The sequence below is a fragment of the Candidozyma auris genome, chromosome 1 (genome assembly GCF_003013715.1).
Source record: "Candidozyma auris chromosome 1, complete sequence".
Taxonomy (NCBI): domain Eukaryota; kingdom Fungi; phylum Ascomycota; class Pichiomycetes; order Serinales; family Metschnikowiaceae; genus Candidozyma; species Candidozyma auris.
Genome location: NC_072812.1, coordinates 693,106 through 710,884, shown reverse-complemented (window position 1 = coordinate 710,884; position 17,779 = coordinate 693,106). Strand labels below are relative to the sequence as shown.

The window sequence follows — 17,779 nt, the reverse complement described above, 5'->3', positions numbered from 1 at the left end:
GTGGCAGTGATTGTCCACAAACATTCCTCGTATCCGGTAGGCATGAAATTGGAATTTCTAGAAAATTCAATACCAGCTTTGCGAGCGCTACTCTTCCAAGAAGGTACTGGTGCTCGCGAGTAAACTACAACAGCAAAAGCAAAGCAGCAAGCAAAGAAGAAACGAGGATTGCATTACGACACCCAATGACCTCATATTGTGAGCTGGAATGAATTTTTCTGATGGGATGTGTTGAGTTTTCGAAAAATCTTTCCACTTTCTCCCTAGGACTCCAAAGGTGTTTTGTGTGCAGGTCCGTTACCTGATTCTGGCCCGCATGGTATATTGCTTGATACATCAGTCGGGCCCTAGTGTACATACATGATATACATATAAAGATATATATATGGGGTTACATCCACCGCACTTTTCAAGTCAATTGCAAAAAACTCAAGGTACACGGACTCTATCAATTTAAATTGCCCTTTTCTGTTGATCAGATCTTAGTAACTCGATCATGCCTGTCATCATTGCATCACTGTACGTATAGATCCCTGCTTTCAACTATAACACTCAGATGTACTAACCAACACAGTTTCTTGCCCCACACAGTTAAGTTTGAAGTTAATTCTGGCGAAACCACCCCGAATGCTACCGAAGACAATCATCCCGGCGGTGACACATCAAGTGGCCACGATGCTATCCTCCAACACTCCATTGCCAATTCAATTCTTCCATCGTTGAGCCTGCCTGCCTTGACACAGAGCGCCTCTACTAGCACGCCTCCTCCGTTTCTTAAAAGCAGGGACTCGTCGAACATGCAGCAGTTCTTCAAGTCTCGTCAAAAGTCTGATGCCTCGTCCGAGAAGTCAGAGGATGGTAGCGCCCACTTAATCAAACCAAAGTCTAGGTATCACTCCAAAATGATTCCTAGCCTGGTGGTGGAGACTAAAAAGACGTCCGATGATTTTGGACTTTCGGCTCTCAGGTACAACTCCTCGGCAGTTAGCTTGCAAAGGCCAACGTCTGCTACCTTGCCCACGACAAGAACCACTTCAACGCCTCAGGGTGATTTTTCTCCTGCTGGTGTCACCCGCACCAAAAGTGGGTTTGGCAAGTTTGGCGGGTATTCTATCAATCAATCGTCTACTAGCTCCTTGGCGGTCACCGAAGAAGAGGACAATGCCCCACTGGTTTTTACACCGGCGTCAAAGAGTCTAACTCTTGAGGACGAGGATCAAGAAACATTCTCCGACGAGCCATTGGCTCCCTATGGAGGTTTCTCTAGACCTGATTTGGAAGATACCTTCTTAAACCAGAAAAATGTGTTTGAAACTGCTCCTTGGAGAATTGTTCCCACGGACAGCGGAAATGGCTCTTTGTACAAAGCTGTGGAAGCTGCCAAGAAAAATGGCATTATACATCCTTGTAAGTGGGTTGGAACGATGTCACTGCCTGTGGATGCCATCCCGCAGCAGATTTATCAGGACATTGGAAAAAAGCTCAGCGATGACTTCGATTGTGAAGCAGTTCATGTGAATGACATAGTATTTCAGGGGCACTACAAGTCTTTCTGCAAACAGATATTGTGGCCAACTTTGCATTACCAGATCCCAGATGACCCCAAGTCAAAAGTGTTCGAGGAACATTCATTTAAACATTATAAGCGCTTGAATCAGCTAGTGGCTGACAAGGTCGTTGAGACATACAGGAGGTATAATGAGACGCTTGATGCAAAAGACCCGGAGAACATGATATGGGTCCACGACTACCATTTGCTCTTAGTGCCTGCTATGATTAGGGAGAAACTCCCGGATGTCAAAATTGGCTTTTTCCTCCATGTGTCTTTTCCATCATCAGAAGTGTTTAGATGTTTGGCGCAGAGAGAGGCCCTATTAAAGGGGATGCTAGGAGCAGACTGTGTAACCTTTCAAACAGATGAATATGTGAGGCACTTCTTACAGACATCCAGCAGATTATTATTGGCAGACACAAATGAGCAAGGCATCATACATAATGGCACTTTCACACGTGTAAACACCGTTCCAGTCGGAATTGATGCCACTGCATTGCAAGAGGAGCTCAGCAGTCCCGCGGTAGTAAACTGGAAAAACTCTATTCGTGAACGTTGGAGAGATTCACTCTTATTGGTTTCGAGGGATAAGCTCGATAAGTTAAGAGGTGTCAAGCAAAAGTTACTTGCGTACGAAGCATTTCTCAAGGCAAACCCTCTGTTTGTTGAAAAGACAGTCCTTGTTGAAATCTTCATTGGCTCTCAGTCAAATAGTGACTACAAGGCTGAAGTGATGCAGATCGTCTCTCGAATCAATTCGATGGCCGAGAATATTTCGATCGCTCAACCAGTAGTTATCTTGGAGAAGGATATCGACTTCGATCAATACTTAGCATTACAGCACGAGGCTGCGGTGTTCATCGTGTCAAGTTTCAGAGAGGGTTTGAATTTGACCTGTCATGAATTTGTCGAGGCGAGCTCAGACAGACACTCCCCTCTAATCCTATCCGAATTTACTGGTTCCTCTCATCTTTTGGACTGCAAAGGGCAAGGCGCTTTACTCGTCAATCCATGGGACATTAAATCATTCAGTGAGGCTATTAAAAAAGCTTTGACCATGCCTGCCCATGAGAAACGTGTAAGATGGAGTAACTGTCATCAGGTTGTTTTGAAACACAAGCCTACTGACTGGATAAAGGAATGCCTAGCTAGCACAGAACGGGCTTGGCAGACGGACCATCTAAAAACGCAAACCTACAAGAAGCCTTTTACTAAGCAAACATTTGAAAATTTCTATGAGTCGGCAAATGGTCAGAGGCTTTTCATCATCAACTTTGACACATCTTATTCTCACAACGAAGCGGGGCTGAAATCTACTAAGGGCTTTTCGAATCTTGGTCGTATCATTAATATGTTAACTGGTCTCACAAGCGATTCGAGAAATTTGGTATTTATTTTGAGTATTTTGAAGACGGAAGATCTAGATCTGGTCTTCAAGAATGTGCCTAATTTAGGATTAATCGCGGAGAGCGGAGGATTCATCAAGTTAGTTGGGCAAACTAAATGGATTTCAATTATCGACAAGAAAGAGGTTGGCAACTGGATCACCCAGGTTGCCCTGTTGGTCAAGTCAAAAGTTGAACGTCTTCCTCAATCTAGTGCAGTTGTCGAGGAATGTACCGTGCGCTGGTTGGCTGATTCAGCCGTTAAGGAGGATCCTAAGAGAAGTTTTGATGCCATGGGTGATTGTATACAGCATATCAATGATATTTATGGGGACAGCCAAGGCATTCATGCTACATTGATTGACAATTCTGTTGTCGTGCAACAGAAAGATATCTCCTTAAGGGCTATACAGTTCATTGTGGCATGCTATACAACAACGATACCAGCGGCTAAGTTGGTGGAGAAGTTTCAAGTGAAACGCGTCGCATCCTTTCACGAACAATACAATTCAATTGTGAGATCACCACTTGCTGAGAGATTCGATTGGATTGAGGAAGACTCTAGAAGGACAAACAGTGCCCAAGCTTTGCTATACTCTGGTGGCTTAACGTCTATTGATGAAGCCATTTACGAGTACACTAATGGTCTCGAAAAGGATGTGTTCAGGTCTTCGATTTCAGTTGCTATAACTGGCGGGCAAGTGAATGCCAGATCCTCCGCATTGTACAGCGTTTTGGGTCGCAACGAGTTGTTCATGATTATTACGTCCAAGTAATTATAGTATGTTGCCTCGATTGTTTTAGAATTGCTTATCTTTGTAGCTAGCAGCCGCCAACTTGTTGAGTTCGTCAAATACCGCAAGAAACTCGTGGTTTTGCTTGTCTGAAATCTTCTCAATACGATTCCAGTAGTAGTTGGCGAACTCATCTTCTGTGACTGCGTTTGTGCCGCTGGGTCGATTCACCACCCATAGCGTTTCTTTCAGCTTTTTGTGAGTTTCTCTATCGTCTTCCATTCGAGCTAGAATTTGCTTTTTGGTTAGTGCAAAATCGGTATGCTTTTTATTTTGATCAGTAGTTTTTGGCCTAATCGAGAAAATTTCATCTTCAGGAACTGACTCCTCATGAACAGGGCCGTGCTTCAATAGGCGAAGCCTTTCGTATTGACTCTGCTTTCTTTTCCGAAGGAGGATATGCCACGCTTTTATTGCTGGATCTTTATCCTCGGTGTCAACATCGTCTAATTTAACTTCAGGGTACGGGATATTCTGGTCAATATTCTCTTGTTCTTCAGGAGGAAGTAGAAGACTCACGGAGCGATACTGCTTCTCGAAATCACTATAGTTAATATTGAGAGATTCTGAGATGTTTTTCATGTTGTTGAATATATTATAAAGGTTGGCGTTGTTCGTCGATGGGAGTACTTTCAACATAATCTTCGGCAAGGCAGTTTTAAGATTGTGCACGTAAGGGTAATTGTAGTTTGAATTAGCCTGCTGCGAGATGAAAAAAGACTCATGGATGAGAATATCAATAAACTGGAAGATTGTAGATTTAGTATTGAGGTCCACAGAAGGGTCATCTAGCACATCCATTATAGCATAAAAGAGGTAGTCCTCGCTTTCAAAATTCTTCAACGCAAAATGAGCAGCACGAAGAAGGGATTGCATGTTTGGTACAAGATTTCGAAGCATTTGTACGAATTGCGAGCTCGTTTCGAAGGAATCCATGTTTGTCTCAGTATGATGTACTTTCGAGGTCTCCGTTCTGAACCAGGATAGTCTTTGCATCATAGTGAAAGCACACCCGTACACCTCGATAGTTGAATTTACAACAATTCATACTTCACTGCCAAAGAGTAAAGAATACAAGTGTTTGATTATCAATATATTCTTCTTGAAGTAGATGCCCATAACGCATATAACTTCAGCAAGATAGAGTCTCCATTCGTCCTTCCTGCTAGATTTGTTACTCGTATACAGAGGTGGTGAGCTCGGCATTTAATATATCATTAGGATACCTATAACCTAAAAAACGCCTTTAAAATTTCATTTAAATAATCACCTTTCACCCTTCAAGTGTATGTCTATAACCTAATGTGCTGACACCTGACCGCACACCCGTGCACCTCTCACCTTCATACAAAATTTTTTTTTTCTCGCAAGCTTTGAGGTCCATCTAAAGTACTTCCTACTAATTCATAATGGGTAAATCTTCCAAAGGAAAGGGAGGAAAGAATAGAAGAAAAGGAAAGAATGACAACGGTGGTCAAAAAAGAGAATTGATCCACAAGGATGAGGGCCAAGAGTACGCCCAAATCACGAAGATGTTGGGTAATGGTAGAATCGAAGTGAGCTGTTTTGATGGCGAAAAGAGAATGGGCCACATCAGAGGAAAATTGAGAAAGAAGGTGTGGATGGGTCAAGGTGATATCATATTGGTGTCTTTGAGAGATTTTCAAGGAGACCAGTGTGACGTCATCCACAAATACAATTCTGATGAGGCAAGAACCTTGAAGAACATCGGTGAGTTGCCAGAAACCGCTAAGATTAATGAAACCGATACTTTCGGTGCCGACGACGACGAAGAGGTCAACTTCGAGTTCGGTGACAACGACGAGGAGTCTGAGGAGGACGGCGAGTTGGATATCGACGATATTTAAGGGGAGTATATTGCATTCGATTGTACCATAATACACATACAGATCTGATACACCTATGTATATTTCAAAGTTTGTTTCATTCAAGACATAACTACTCTGTTGAGTGCGAAATTAAATATATATTAATAGTAGCAAAAAAGATTAGTTGACCAAGGCAGAAGCGGTGGCGGACTCGTACTTCCAGTTTGGTGGCAAGACAGCAACGGTTCTGTAGTATCTGGCCAATCTGTGGATTCTGGATTCGATCAAAATCAATCTGAACTTGGAGTCCTTGTCCTTTCTGTTTCTCTCCAAGTGCTTTCTCACGGAAACAGCCTTCTTGATCAAGAAGTACAAGTCCTCTGGGATCTCAGGAGCCAAACCGTTGGACTTGAGGATTCTCAAGATCTTGTTACCGGTGACGACCTTAGCCTGGGAAACACCGTGAGCGTCTCTCAAGATAACACCAATCTGAGAAGGAGTCAAACCCTTTCTGGCGTACTTGATGATCTGCTCAACAACCTCGTCAGAGGACAACTTGAACCAAGAAGGAGCGTTTCTAGAGTATGGAATGGCAGAAGAGCTGATACCCTTACCCTGAACATGTTAGTAAAAAATCGTAAATGAAAGAATCGGCATTCCGACATCCCTTAGGAATCACCAATTTTGTATGATCAACTGGCAGCAGTCAGAAGGTGAGTAATTGTCCCGCGCAGCTTGGCTGACAGGTTTCCTTGGAAATCACTCCTCAGGAACGACAAAAATCACACAGCCGAATCTGCTCCTTGGTCTACAAATAGTGGAATCGATCAGCACAACGTACAAAGCTTCATTTATTGGCAGTGGCATCATGTAGCAAAAGCAGAAACTCCCCTTGAGAAAGGGAAGGACTTTTGACTAAGACCCAAGTACTGCCGAAACTGTACACCGAATCGACCCAGGTTCACTATTCAACCAAACCATGTTGTTCATCTGAACACTTAATTAGTCACATACAGAAGAATGCATACGACCCATGGCTGATAATTCTTAGGATTGATAGATGTAGTGAAAAATTTTTAAGATCTAGGGAATTTCGCACCTTATATGAGTCTGAAAATTTTTCTCGTCGGGAGTGTGTGTAGAAGACTCCTACGGGACTTGAAAAAAATACTGTGATTTACGCTGGTTGGGTAAATGACGTACCAGATATCGAACGGGCCCATTGGCCTGAAGTCAACTTGGCCCACGTAGTCTTCAAAGATAGGCTGTTTGTAATAAAGTACGAACAAAAATATTGTGTTTCTGCCATTGTAACTACAGTATTGAGCATACACGAGGAAATGTCTTCTCACCTCTTGTCTGTAAATCTTCAAGAAAAATGATACGTCTATTCAGTAAGAACGTAAATTTATTGATGCCAATTTTCATCAAAGATATTAGATGTCATTAATGCCTTTTGTATGGCGTATACGCGATTCGCACAATATATCCAATGGCCCTAACGATATTTCTGGGCCATATCACTCGACAAAAAAGTCTTAGACCAACTTTTCTTCCAAATCCTCAAAATCTTCCTCCTCTTCTATTTCAATGAGTCTGTTGTTAGTAAAGCTTCACCTCATGTACATTTTGCGATACGTACTTTGAAACACCGGCTTTCTCTCTAAACAACTCCACAGCACCAGCATAAAGCATCTTATTCTCTTGTCCTGATGTTGGCGGCCTCCAGTAGAGTAACACAAATGGGTTTTTGATCCTGCCATCTGAAAGTTTTATGGGGTATGATAAGAGCACATAGCGTGCGCTGTTATCAGGAAGCTCCTCCATGAGTTCCTCGATCGATTCAATTGGAGACTCAGACTCTCTTGTCACATAGTTCGAAGATTTATCTATGGCATCTTTACCGTTAGTGGGAAATTTTTGCTTACTAAATGAATGTACATACATATGATAGCTTGCATGTTGTCAGCTTTCCCACTGGAGAAACGGAATTTGCGGAGCTCAGACAAGGTTTCTGCACTGAAGTTGTATAATGAAGCCTATAGTTAGTACATTTATCTGGTAGATTTTAGATTCTATTTGTTTGTGACTTGATTACTTACCATTGTCTATACACCTCTTTACTGTAGTAGCCAGGTTGCGATAGTAACACCGAATTGGGTGCGCGCCGATTTGGAACTCTAATAAGTGCGCCTAAAGGAGCCGTTTTGTAAACAATACTCTCGAGCATTCGCTCAGACTGGCTTCTTTTGCATTTGTTTTGCGTATTTTGTTTTCGACCTTCTACTGTTGTTTAGAAGAAGTCACACGCTTACTTTTGCTTGGAGTACCTTACCTTTTCTTCTTTTTCACATTTGTTGAACTGCCATGCCTAAAGGAAGACTGCCTATTCCACTCATTGAGTTCTTGAAGAGTACGTTTAAATTCGCTTCACAACTTCCATCACAGATACTAACCGCAAGACCGAATCTACCTAGGCGCCTACGACTATACTCCCCACGATACTCCTGACTTGGTGTATTTTACGGTGGAAGATGCTTTTCCTTATAACGCTTTCCACTTGGACTTCGGTCCTCTCCACATCGGTTCCTTGTATAGGTTTGCTGTCAGTCTACATAACATCTTAAACGAAGAAGCTAATCAGGGCAAAGCTGTGGTATTTTACAGCTCCACGCTGCCCAAGGAAAGAGCTAATGCTGCATGCTTGTTGTGCTGCTACATGGTGCTTGTCCAGCTGTGGGCTCCACATCAAGTTCTTCAGCCGATTAGTCAGGTTGAATTTCCTTTCCAACCCTTCAGAGACGCTGGTTACTCCAATGCAGATTTCGAAATCACCATTCAGGACATTGTGTATGCAATGTGGAGGGCAAAAGAGCGTGACATGATAGACTTGACTACATTCAATTTAGAAGAGTACGAGCAGTATGAGAGAGTTGACCAAGGTGACTTCAACGTCATTTCGAAGGATTTTATTGCATTTGCATCTCCTCAGCAAAAGAAACCGGGTGTATTGAATGAGCCATTCAAGAAGGTCCTCTCCTTCTTCATGAGCAACAATGTCCAGTTGGCTGTCAGACTTAATTCTCATTTATACGATGCCAGTGAGTTCACAAAGCGTGATATACAGCACATTGACATGATTTTTGAGGACGGTACTTGTCCTACAATGGAGTACGTGCAGAAGTTTATTGGGGCTGCCGAATGCATAATAAACAGAGGAGGAAAAATAGCTGTGCATTGCAAGGCTGGTTTAGGAAGGACCGGCTGCCTCATAGGCGCCCACCTAATTTATACCCATGGGTTCACAGCGAATGAGTGCATTGCATACATGAGGATGATTCGTCCTGGCATGGTCGTGGGCCCACAACAGCATTGGCTATACTTACATCAGAACGAATTTCGTGATTGGAGACATACGATGTGCCTTGATAACAGACCTGACCCTTTTATTGGAGGACTTTTCCCACTAGTACCGTACAGCGAGTTTAAAGCTAGATTGAAGGAGGAAGCAAAACAGAAGAGGTTACAGCAGCAGCAACAACAGATCAATTCTTCGTACATGAGCCATCTCGATTCATCCTTCACGCACACACCAGTCAGAAGGAGAAAGATAAGTGAGCACCTCGCCAACAAGATTCAAAGCGCAGTTCCAATGGAATCTCCTGGTCAGCCAAGAAAGTACCAAGAGGCAGACACTTCCTCTGTGCTTGATGTTATCAACAACTCTGATGAGGACAACCAAGCTCTTTCGATGCAAGACGCTGATTCCGGAGTAGACCAAGAGATCAATAACGCTGATGGCGAAATCGTACACAGCTCTCCAAAGAGAGATGTTAACGATCATCGCGTCTTGCGCTCCATCAGTACTAACAGCCAACATTTGCCTGTGCAGTTGACTAAGACTACCACAACGACAACGACTCGTACTATAAGCACGACCTTAACTTCCAACCCAACTTCCCCAAGCGGTTCAAAAATGCTCAAATCTCGCTCAAGCACCAAAGTTCACAGTGCACTTCTTCCAGGAAAGAACGGAACCAGAATTCACTCTGGTGGGATCAGAAAACTTAGCGGCAAGAAGTACTGACTTTCACGCTAACAATTCACTTCCTTCTAAAGATCTGGCTTTTTCCTCGTTCAAATCAGCATGACTTCGCTTCATCCTTTGTATTACTGAAATCTATACACTAAAAGTTATTCCTCTTGATCACCGTACTCTGATCGTTCGATATAGAAGTCCAGATCATCTCTAGACTTGAATGCGATGATATCGTAATCGTTGAAAACAAGATTTTCCAAGTCTTTGTCATCTGCAATTGGAAACCACTGATTGCTGTGTGGATCACCTCTGTCTTTTGGCAATGCAAGCAGAATTTCCTCGGCTGCAATTTCGACCCCCTCCTCATCCGGGAGAGGCATTCCATCCTCCTCGCTATTCATGTTATCCACCACGCGTAGGCCCCCGGTTGAGTTGATAGCATGTGTCAAGGCAGTGATGAGGTGCTCTTGATTAAGAGTCTTCTTGGTGAGCACCAAAGGAATGCAATACGTCGAGCGTGATCGCTTGAACTTAAGAAGCGTCACGGGAACCTGAGCTGATTTAGGCGGCTGCGATTAGTATTCAATTGACTTCAACATGCTTTAGCTGCTCTTCCCACATACCATTTGTAGTTGCTACTATGAGACGCGATCTCGTGAAGATGGCACGAAAGTAATCCTATGTGATTAAGTGAGACTCCTGAAAAAAGTTATTCGAGATCTGATCTTAATTTTAGGCTAACAATTTCCGCTTTCAGCTAGATTTTGCCGGAAATACTGAAACAAGGTATATATCTACGATTGCATTCACCGCGATATCAGTCGCTGCGAAAAGTACAATTCCCTTACATCTGGATGGCCACACGAATACCTGCTTCAAGGCATGAATATCTGGTGAAATGTCTATATAAGTCCTTACTACGTGGCCTCTGTAAGACCAAATGTCTCGTGCCAGTCATAGACATAAACATGGAAACTGATGAGTACCTACTACCTGAGTTAAAAAAGGCATCTATAGACGTTAACATGTACCGAGACTTTCTTGTTTCGGAGCTTCGATACTATATTGATGAAAAGATACGAAAAAGACCTAGATCTTCGATTGATATGTACTTGTCAATCATGAGAGGAGATCATTTGAGTGAGTGTCTTGAGAAGCTACCAGTGGATGCATCGAAAGCAGAGCATTGGCATGAAGTGATACGACATTTGGTTTATTTGAGGGATGAGCTGTTTAAAAAGCAAAAATGGAAGAAATTCTACTCCGAGAATCAGAAACAGATCGATGAGCAGAGAAGCAAAGACCTACCGTTGAAGATATCACGAAGGCTCGCGTCCGTAAAGAACCCTCATAGGAAGGGACAGACCCCGTTCAGGTCACTTAAGGCAAATGAACAGCTCAAAGAGTACAAAAAAGCAATGGTAGAGAGCAAAGAGGATGCCGGATTCGTCGTCAGAAACTACCTCAAAAGGCTTCAGCTTGAAGGCCGAATTCCAAATCCTTATAAGCTACCCTTCGTCTCAAAAACGTTAACTTTACAATCCGCAAACTTACCAAATCCGAGTGTCCTTCTTCCTGGCTCGACCAAAAGTTTTGTTATAGAGCAGGCTTATGATGCTGTATATATCGAGGCAGTCATCAAGCCTGAGGTCGAGTACCTAATAAATCAGTCCATCATGAATGACACTGACTTCCAAATGAACGAAAAGGGCCCCCAACGTGCTAAAATCCACAGCACCAATGCCGGCATCATGACGGTACATTTTCTTGGAGCGCAATTCTCACCACACAGCGTTATGAAGAATATCGCTATGGACATCAAGAAGCTGACGAGGCTCTATAAGTTGCGCCATGTGTGGAACGTAAAAGCCACAAACAAAACTGCTCTTGCGCATGAGAAAAAAGTGGACGAAGGATACGCCGTGAAGGGAAGTGGGGGCTATTCTGATGACGAGGTGATATGTACTAAGGAGTATTATCAAAATCTAGCCGACGCTGAAGCCTCATGGGAAGCCCTTATAGACGATCTACGTGATTATGATAAATTTGGCAAGATGCGACCCGTACGTAGAAAGGCTTCTCTTTACAGACAAGAATGGCGTGAAGCTCTCGATATTTCATCTGCGTACATCGAAAAGGAGTTGAGAAGTATTTGTACGAAGTATAAGCTTCTGGAGGAGATTTTTAGTGAGCAAGACAGGGTTCAAAAAGCATTACAGGAGAGGTACGAAGAGCGGAGCCAGAGGTATGCCCGGCTCGTGGAGATGTTAAAAAAGGACAAAGTCTTCATGCACTCAGAGCTCATCAACTTCAGAAATCCAGTCACCCATGGTCTCGACGATTACCTAGAGGCAGACTCAAATAAGCAACCTCAAAACAAGCAAGGATTACCACAAATGGAACGATTAGGTATGGGCAAAACACTAGGTGATTATCTTCGGATCTTCAAGTTCAGTAACTATCGTATGGGTCAGAGATATAGAAAGCGCTTCAAATTTAAGTAGAGCACTACAATAGCAGATAATCATGACGTTTCGTAGCATTCGTAAGGTCTCATGGAGGTTTCTGTCGTATGTTATGCGATTACACCATGTAGCCTCCTAAACTGTGATTGCTGGTGATGTAACCATCTATTCCTCTGGAGGCCGCCTCCTTGTCAGACTCCTGTGGCTCCTCTTTGAGGGTAGAGCCACCTTCGTGCTCAACTATATCGAAGTCTTCGATTAGCTTGGCTAACTCTGTAGTGTCCTTGTCACTACCATCACCTACTGACAAGCCGCTCATCATAGCGATCACCTCAGAGATAGTTTTACCCTGTTCTTTTAGCTCTTTATGTTTGGCAAGCACTTCTTCCAAGAAGGTAATATTATTCTCATACCAAGGTCCATTGACTTGTGCAAAGGGCGGCATGATGGTGATATCTTTACGAGAGAACACTGCCTCCTGAGAGAGTTGATTGCGGTAGAACATCAGCGCCTGATAGTGTTCCTTGCAACAATACTGTGACAAGTAAGTGTTAGGAAGAATCATCAGAGGTTTTCTGTTCCAGATCTGATACCGCGTTGATGTTTCAATACACGAACCATTGCTCCCATGGGAAAGGCGGCGTACCTTGTGTTGTGGGGACTTGTTGCATAGAGGATAGCCACATTGGTGTTCAATGTTGCGTTCTTCGACAAGCTCATCATAGGCTGATTGGGTAAGAAACCTACTGAGGAACTTGAGTAAGGGAATGTCTATCGTATGGTCCAACACCAACTCCGCTATCTTGAGCTGTAGCGATGATGCCTCGCTTGGAGCGAGCATATCGCGATTAGCATAAGGAGCTAGTAACGATAGAAATGCGTCGACAGTGAGTGTATCTGCGTTCATTCCTTGTCGATCTGCTATGCATCAGTGAGACGAATTGGGGGAAAGATGTTAGCAAAGAAAAAGAAAAAAAGAAACAAATAGATAGCTTGTCGCAGGTCGCTCAGCGGACCCTTTATATACTGTGGCCACTAGCCTGTACACTGGTAAGATGATTGAGGATTCTTCCCCAGATCTAGGTTTGGCATGCGAAACGAAACGAGTGACTCTTGCTTGAACAACATGTTTTTATGGTATAAAAACTAACAAATTGCTCAAGTCGATTGAGACTGAACAAACAAGCATTTATATTGATATTTCAATAGCCAATTTGCTTTATGTTGGAGTCTGTAATGTACAGGCTATGCACTCGAAGCGAATTTCCCCCGATTCAAAATATCACTAATCGAGGCAAGATATAGTGAGTCATAGCGTAAAGATTTCACAATTGAGATAAAAAGTACAACAAAAAGTCATTCAACTAAGAAAGTGTCATCGCCCATTCTCATTCGTCTTCATAAGTATGGGAGGCAAGGTGGATATCCGATTGACTTTACCGTCTCATTTATCCTCTTAGCAGGATTACCGCGATCATTACAAAAATCAAGCTGTTATTGGTTATTCGAGCACATTCTGTCTTGAACCGTGTCACAGCCGTGGAGTGCATCAGGATTAAGACATAGGTAGCGAAAACCGTTCTGAAAAACAGTAAGACCGCAGACCAGCATCAAGAGTTGTAGGGGTACTAAGAGAGTGTCTCAATCTTTTCTGTGGGCTGCATGAAGGATATCGAGTGCACATCTGCATTGAAGGGGATAAGAGAAATACGGATATAGGACATCAGTATATAGGACAGACCTCTTTCAGAGCAATATCTAAACAACATTGATTCTCCCCTTTTCTGTCTACGGAATGAAATATTAAGAGAATACACAAGTCCACTCACTAAGTTTACGAATAAGGAATGTCTTCTCCTGCTTCTAAGCGCACATAAACGTTCCCTGAACTTGTATCACGTGATTATTTGTCACACAGTTATCGGACTCTAGGTATTCCTTCTTTCTCTTTGGAACATTAATATGGCCTCGTTAGAGGCACCAAGTATCGATCTCAATGTTTACCCGGCTACAGATACTACGTCAACTCAAAGAGGTTCCACGAGCACCATTGTTGGGAGGAGAGGCTCCTCTGTATCCGATATCACCCCTTCAATTTCAACTTCCTTGCAACCCTCCCGATCACGATCATCAACAGCTAGTGGGTTTCTAAACTTTATACACAATGGCTCAAAGTCAACATTAGCAGCCGGAAAACCTAATAGAAATCGAATATTGTCTTTATATAGGCTCTTGCTACTAGAGCTAAACTTACCAAAGCCGGGGCACAACAAACAGAAGGATTTGCTGCATGAAGAAGAACAAAGCCGAGCATACGAGCAGCTAGTAAGTATGGTAAAAGTGCCAGTGTATTTGGAAAGGTTTATCGTCTTTGGGCTTTTAGTCTGCCTCAATTCATTTCTTACTTTGTTCACGCTAGTACCATTAAAAATTTGCATCATCTGTTACACTGGCTTTGCAGACTTCTTCCACCATTTTTCTGGGACAGGAAAACTAGACTTTAGTTTGCTCACTAGAAAACTTCACTTCATCAAGCGTGATCTCATAAATTTGTTCATCATTGTGTCCACTGTGACGCTTCTAGCTTCTCCTAGAGTCGAGGTCTCGCGCTTATATCATGACGTTAGAGGGCAAGCTCATTTAAAACTCTATGTGATCTTTGGTGTTTTAGAGGTTATGGATAAATTGCTCTCATCCATAGGCCAGGAAATTTTTACGGTTCTTGTTGGAATACCAGTCACAAATACCAATTATAAAAGCATTCTGAAGTTGATACTATTTGTGATAATATCCTTCGTATACTCAGCCTGCCACTCGTATGTTTTGATATACCAGTCCGTCTCTCTTCACGTTGCTGCTAATTCCTACTCCAATGCGCTAATGACGCTCCTTCTTTCCAATCAGTTTGCTGAATTGAAGGGTGCCGTCTTCAAGAAATTTGACAGAGAGGGTCTATTCCAGGTGGCCATGTCAGATCTCACAGAACGTTTTCAGCTCTCATTGATGCTCTCAATCATATCAATTAGAAATTTGGCACAATTAAACATGACTCAGTTGGGTCTCGTCGTACCAGATAGCTGGAAATCATGGAATAAATGGTTTGGAGCAATCTTCGGTCCTTCAATCGTGGTACTTGGATCAGAAGTCTTTGTTGACTGGCTAAAACATTGCTTCATCATCAAGTTTAACCGCATAAAGCCTAGAGTTTACAAGAATTTCCTCTATGTGTCGAGCACTGACTTCATGGAAGTGTTCACTTCGAACTCTCAAAAATCTACTCTGCATGAAATCTCAGACTATGTGATTCTTGCCAAGAGAATTGGTCTTCCAATGTTGTCGTTATCGATCTGCTTTTTAAGGATGACTCTCCGTGATTTAAAACAGATTTACGTTCCTTCCCCCAACATCCTGAGCATTTTGTCCTGCGGTCTTCTTGCAACACTTACATTCATCACTTTGGTAATCATTCGATTAGTGTTGGGTTTATGGCTATTGAAATGGGCAAAAAGTATCAAGGGCAAGCATGAAGAATATCAAAAGGAGGTTCTGGCTGCTGCTTCAGCCAAAGCATTCTATGCCGAGGAGCTGAGTGTGGCTTCCATGCAAGAGGGCCTCTTCGACTCAGAAAATAGCAGGGGCGTTGGAGGCAAGTTAGAAGGAGACGAGAATCTGCATTTCAGTCTATACACAGATCTGAATTGGTCACGAGAAATGTCTCCAACTGATGTCCATGACACGATGTCAGGCCGTGTATACGATTCAAGCGATTCACAAAGCGAGATCGAGCAATCTTTCATTCCTGGGATCCCTAACACGGAATCATCCTCCATCAATCCTCGCACAAGAGGGTTTTTGTACGATTACGGGGAGCTGGTCCCACCGAATGGAGAAGAGCGAAGGAATGATATGGTGAGAAAAAGAGTTAAACTGACTCTGAAAACCTCCCAGGATCTCGGTGAGCTGTTGAAAGCAGTTCACAGGTATGAAATGTCTAGCAAGCGCATTTGGTAACTCCTTCGAATTCTTTTATGTACAATTATCTTCAATCTCTATTTACATGAGGTTAACCATCTAATGCTTCTTGAGTAGCTGTTTCTTCATCTGAGCGCTGATGTAGTTGACAGCCTGTGCACGGGGCCTCTTGATGTTTGCAGCAAATGCTAACGCTGCAGTGAGAAGAGCTAATGCTCCTGCTTGATGACCAGCAGCCAAAGGAATGGGCACCAAATAAATGAGTGTGGTAATACCTAACGCAACCTGGAAGGTCACCAAACCCATCATGGTGTGCATGGCCCTCTTGGCGTTGGGTGGTATGAGAGCCTTGCGTCTGTTGACGTACATGTGAGCAGCCAAGACAGAAAAGAATGTTGTAGTTGCAAGAATTCGATGAACCAACTGGACGGTCGCTGGATTTTCGAGAAGATTCCTCCACCACATATCAGATTTGTCATCTTTCCTGGCAAACAAGGGGTCCATAAGCTCCCTGTATGATGGAATGTAGTCTTCACCCATGTGAGGGAAGGTATTGTAAATGAGACCAGCGTCCAAACCAGCGACCATTCCTCCGGACATGGCGGTCATAAAAGTCAAACCAAGCAAGGCAAGAGACATTTTTCTCATAGGGTTCAAGACTGGACTGTTAAGTTTTGCAAGATGAGATGTGACTACCTTCGCTTTCGTACTGAGGTCCTGAACCCACCTGCTCTCATTAAGTATCTCGAATCCCGTCCAGAGAACACCCAAATACATCAAGAATGCAGCACCCAAGTGTGTAGTGAGTCTGTACTGAGAAACAGTAGGCTTCGATCTACGCTCCGCAAGCTGCTCCTCGTCGAGACCACTTTGAACCATCCACCAGCCAATGAACCCTTGCAAGCCTAATAGACCTGTAAGACCGACCACTCTACGAGTGACATGCGGACTGAATTTATTGGTCTTCCAAAAGTAAATAGCGGGCAAAATGAAAAACATTCCGATGGCTCTCCCTAAAAGACGGTGGCCCCATTCCATACTGAAGATAAACTTGAACTCTTCAAGCGTGATATGAGAATTCAAGAGCTTGAACTCAGGTGAGTTCTTGTACTTATCAAACTCTTCCTCCCATTCTTTCTCAGAAAGAGGTGGAATGGAACCAGTGACTGGCTTCCACTCAGTGATCGAGAGACCGGACTCAGTAAGTCTGGTTAACCCACCAACGACGACTATCCCAAAGATCAAGCCTGAAGTGGCCACAAGCCAGTATCCAGCGGCTTTGCTAGAGACGACAACGGGTGGCTGTTTTCCAGAAAATGCAGACCTGAGGGACTCAGTGTTGATTTTGGGGGCTGATCCTGTTGAAAGGTGGGAGGCGGTCGAATAGCGCCTCAACCCCATAGAGCGCCAGATGCTGAAGGGCATTTTCTTGGGCGGAAGGATGGAGAGCCTCGTGCCTCTGGTGCTTTTGAGAATATTGAGCACGCTCAAATTTCTCGTGAAGAAAAACCCCGATCGACAAAACATCGACATGGTCGTTAACTTTTTACAGATTTACCTGTGATGGTTAGCAAATGAGGGCGTAAGCTGATTTGCATTTCATACAGGCTTTTTGGTAAGCTGAGAAATCCAAGGTATGCGCTTGGATCAGGCGACTCTTCCCCTTGTGCAGTACGACGATAACGGGAACGAAAGGTGATTTAGTGAAGATGACAAAGGCAGGCTAATATGACTTGAAAGTAG

The 17,779-nt window shown here is 43.3% G+C and overlaps 11 protein-coding genes across 11 annotated transcripts; 5 read left to right on the top strand and 6 right to left on the bottom strand. All coding sequences in view use genetic code 12, as the record gives it.

Moving 5' to 3' along the window:
- Positions 1-496: 496 nt before the first annotated feature.
- On the top strand, positions 497-3,713 carry TPS3 (trehalose 6-phosphate synthase/phosphatase complex subunit; the record flags this gene model as incomplete). The annotated part of the gene is made up of 2 exons (XM_029034556.2): positions 497-519; positions 575-3,713. 2 exons carry the CDS (start codon positions 497-499, stop codon positions 3,711-3,713), a joined length of 3,162 nt encoding a protein of 1,053 aa, XP_028889798.2.
- Positions 3,714-3,737: 24 nt separating this feature from the next.
- On the bottom strand, positions 3,738-4,607 carry CJI96_0000330 (uncharacterized protein; the record flags this gene model as incomplete). The annotated part of the gene is made up of 1 exon (XM_029034555.2): positions 3,738-4,607. The coding sequence occupies one exon, from the start codon at positions 4,605-4,607 to the stop codon at positions 3,738-3,740; it is 870 nt and encodes a 289-aa protein (XP_028889797.1).
- A 533-nt stretch (positions 4,608-5,140) lies between these two features.
- Positions 5,141-5,599, top strand: TIF11 (Tif11p; the record flags this gene model as incomplete). Its single annotated transcript, XM_029034554.2, has 1 exon — positions 5,141-5,599. The coding sequence occupies one exon, from the start codon at positions 5,141-5,143 to the stop codon at positions 5,597-5,599; it is 459 nt and encodes a 152-aa protein (XP_028889796.2).
- A 141-nt stretch (positions 5,600-5,740) lies between these two features.
- On the bottom strand, positions 5,741-6,595 carry RPS13 (40S ribosomal protein uS15; the record flags this gene model as incomplete). The annotated part of the gene is made up of 2 exons (XM_029034553.1): positions 5,741-6,175; positions 6,575-6,595. The coding sequence occupies 2 exons, from the start codon at positions 6,593-6,595 to the stop codon at positions 5,741-5,743; spliced, it is 456 nt and encodes a 151-aa protein (XP_028889795.1).
- Positions 6,596-7,098: 503 nt separating this feature from the next.
- Positions 7,099-7,665, bottom strand: CJI96_0000327 (uncharacterized protein; the record flags this gene model as incomplete). The annotated part of the gene is made up of 4 exons (XM_029034552.2): positions 7,099-7,156; positions 7,203-7,458; positions 7,506-7,599; positions 7,663-7,665. 4 exons carry the CDS (start codon positions 7,663-7,665, stop codon positions 7,099-7,101), a joined length of 411 nt encoding a protein of 136 aa, XP_028889794.2.
- Positions 7,666-7,927: 262 nt separating this feature from the next.
- Positions 7,928-9,647, top strand: CDC14 (phosphoprotein phosphatase CDC14; the record flags this gene model as incomplete). The annotated part of the gene is made up of 2 exons (XM_029034551.2): positions 7,928-7,973; positions 8,023-9,647. 2 exons carry the CDS (start codon positions 7,928-7,930, stop codon positions 9,645-9,647), a joined length of 1,671 nt encoding a protein of 556 aa, XP_028889793.2.
- Positions 9,648-9,754: 107 nt separating this feature from the next.
- On the bottom strand, positions 9,755-10,225 carry CJI96_0000325 (uncharacterized protein; the record flags this gene model as incomplete). The annotated part of the gene is made up of 2 exons (XM_029034550.1): positions 9,755-10,168; positions 10,223-10,225. The coding sequence occupies 2 exons, from the start codon at positions 10,223-10,225 to the stop codon at positions 9,755-9,757; spliced, it is 417 nt and encodes a 138-aa protein (XP_028889792.1).
- A 342-nt stretch (positions 10,226-10,567) lies between these two features.
- On the top strand, positions 10,568-12,103 carry CJI96_0000324 (uncharacterized protein; the record flags this gene model as incomplete). Its single annotated transcript, XM_029034549.2, has 1 exon — positions 10,568-12,103. The coding sequence occupies one exon, from the start codon at positions 10,568-10,570 to the stop codon at positions 12,101-12,103; it is 1,536 nt and encodes a 511-aa protein (XP_028889791.2).
- A 79-nt stretch (positions 12,104-12,182) lies between these two features.
- CJI96_0000323 (RNA polymerase II subunit B1 CTD phosphatase RTR1) lies at positions 12,183-12,971 on the bottom strand (the record flags this gene model as incomplete). The annotated part of the gene is made up of 1 exon (XM_029034548.2): positions 12,183-12,971. The coding sequence occupies one exon, from the start codon at positions 12,969-12,971 to the stop codon at positions 12,183-12,185; it is 789 nt and encodes a 262-aa protein (XP_028889790.2).
- A 1,973-nt stretch (positions 12,972-14,944) lies between these two features.
- Positions 14,945-16,075, top strand: CJI96_0000322 (uncharacterized protein; the record flags this gene model as incomplete). The annotated part of the gene is made up of 1 exon (XM_029034547.2): positions 14,945-16,075. The coding sequence occupies one exon, from the start codon at positions 14,945-14,947 to the stop codon at positions 16,073-16,075; it is 1,131 nt and encodes a 376-aa protein (XP_028889789.2).
- A 60-nt stretch (positions 16,076-16,135) lies between these two features.
- Positions 16,136-17,569, bottom strand: COX15 (Cox15p; the record flags this gene model as incomplete). Its single annotated transcript, XM_029034546.2, has 1 exon — positions 16,136-17,569. One exon carries the CDS (start codon positions 17,567-17,569, stop codon positions 16,136-16,138), a length of 1,434 nt encoding a protein of 477 aa, XP_028889788.2.
- Between the last annotated feature and the right edge of the window lie 210 nt (positions 17,570-17,779).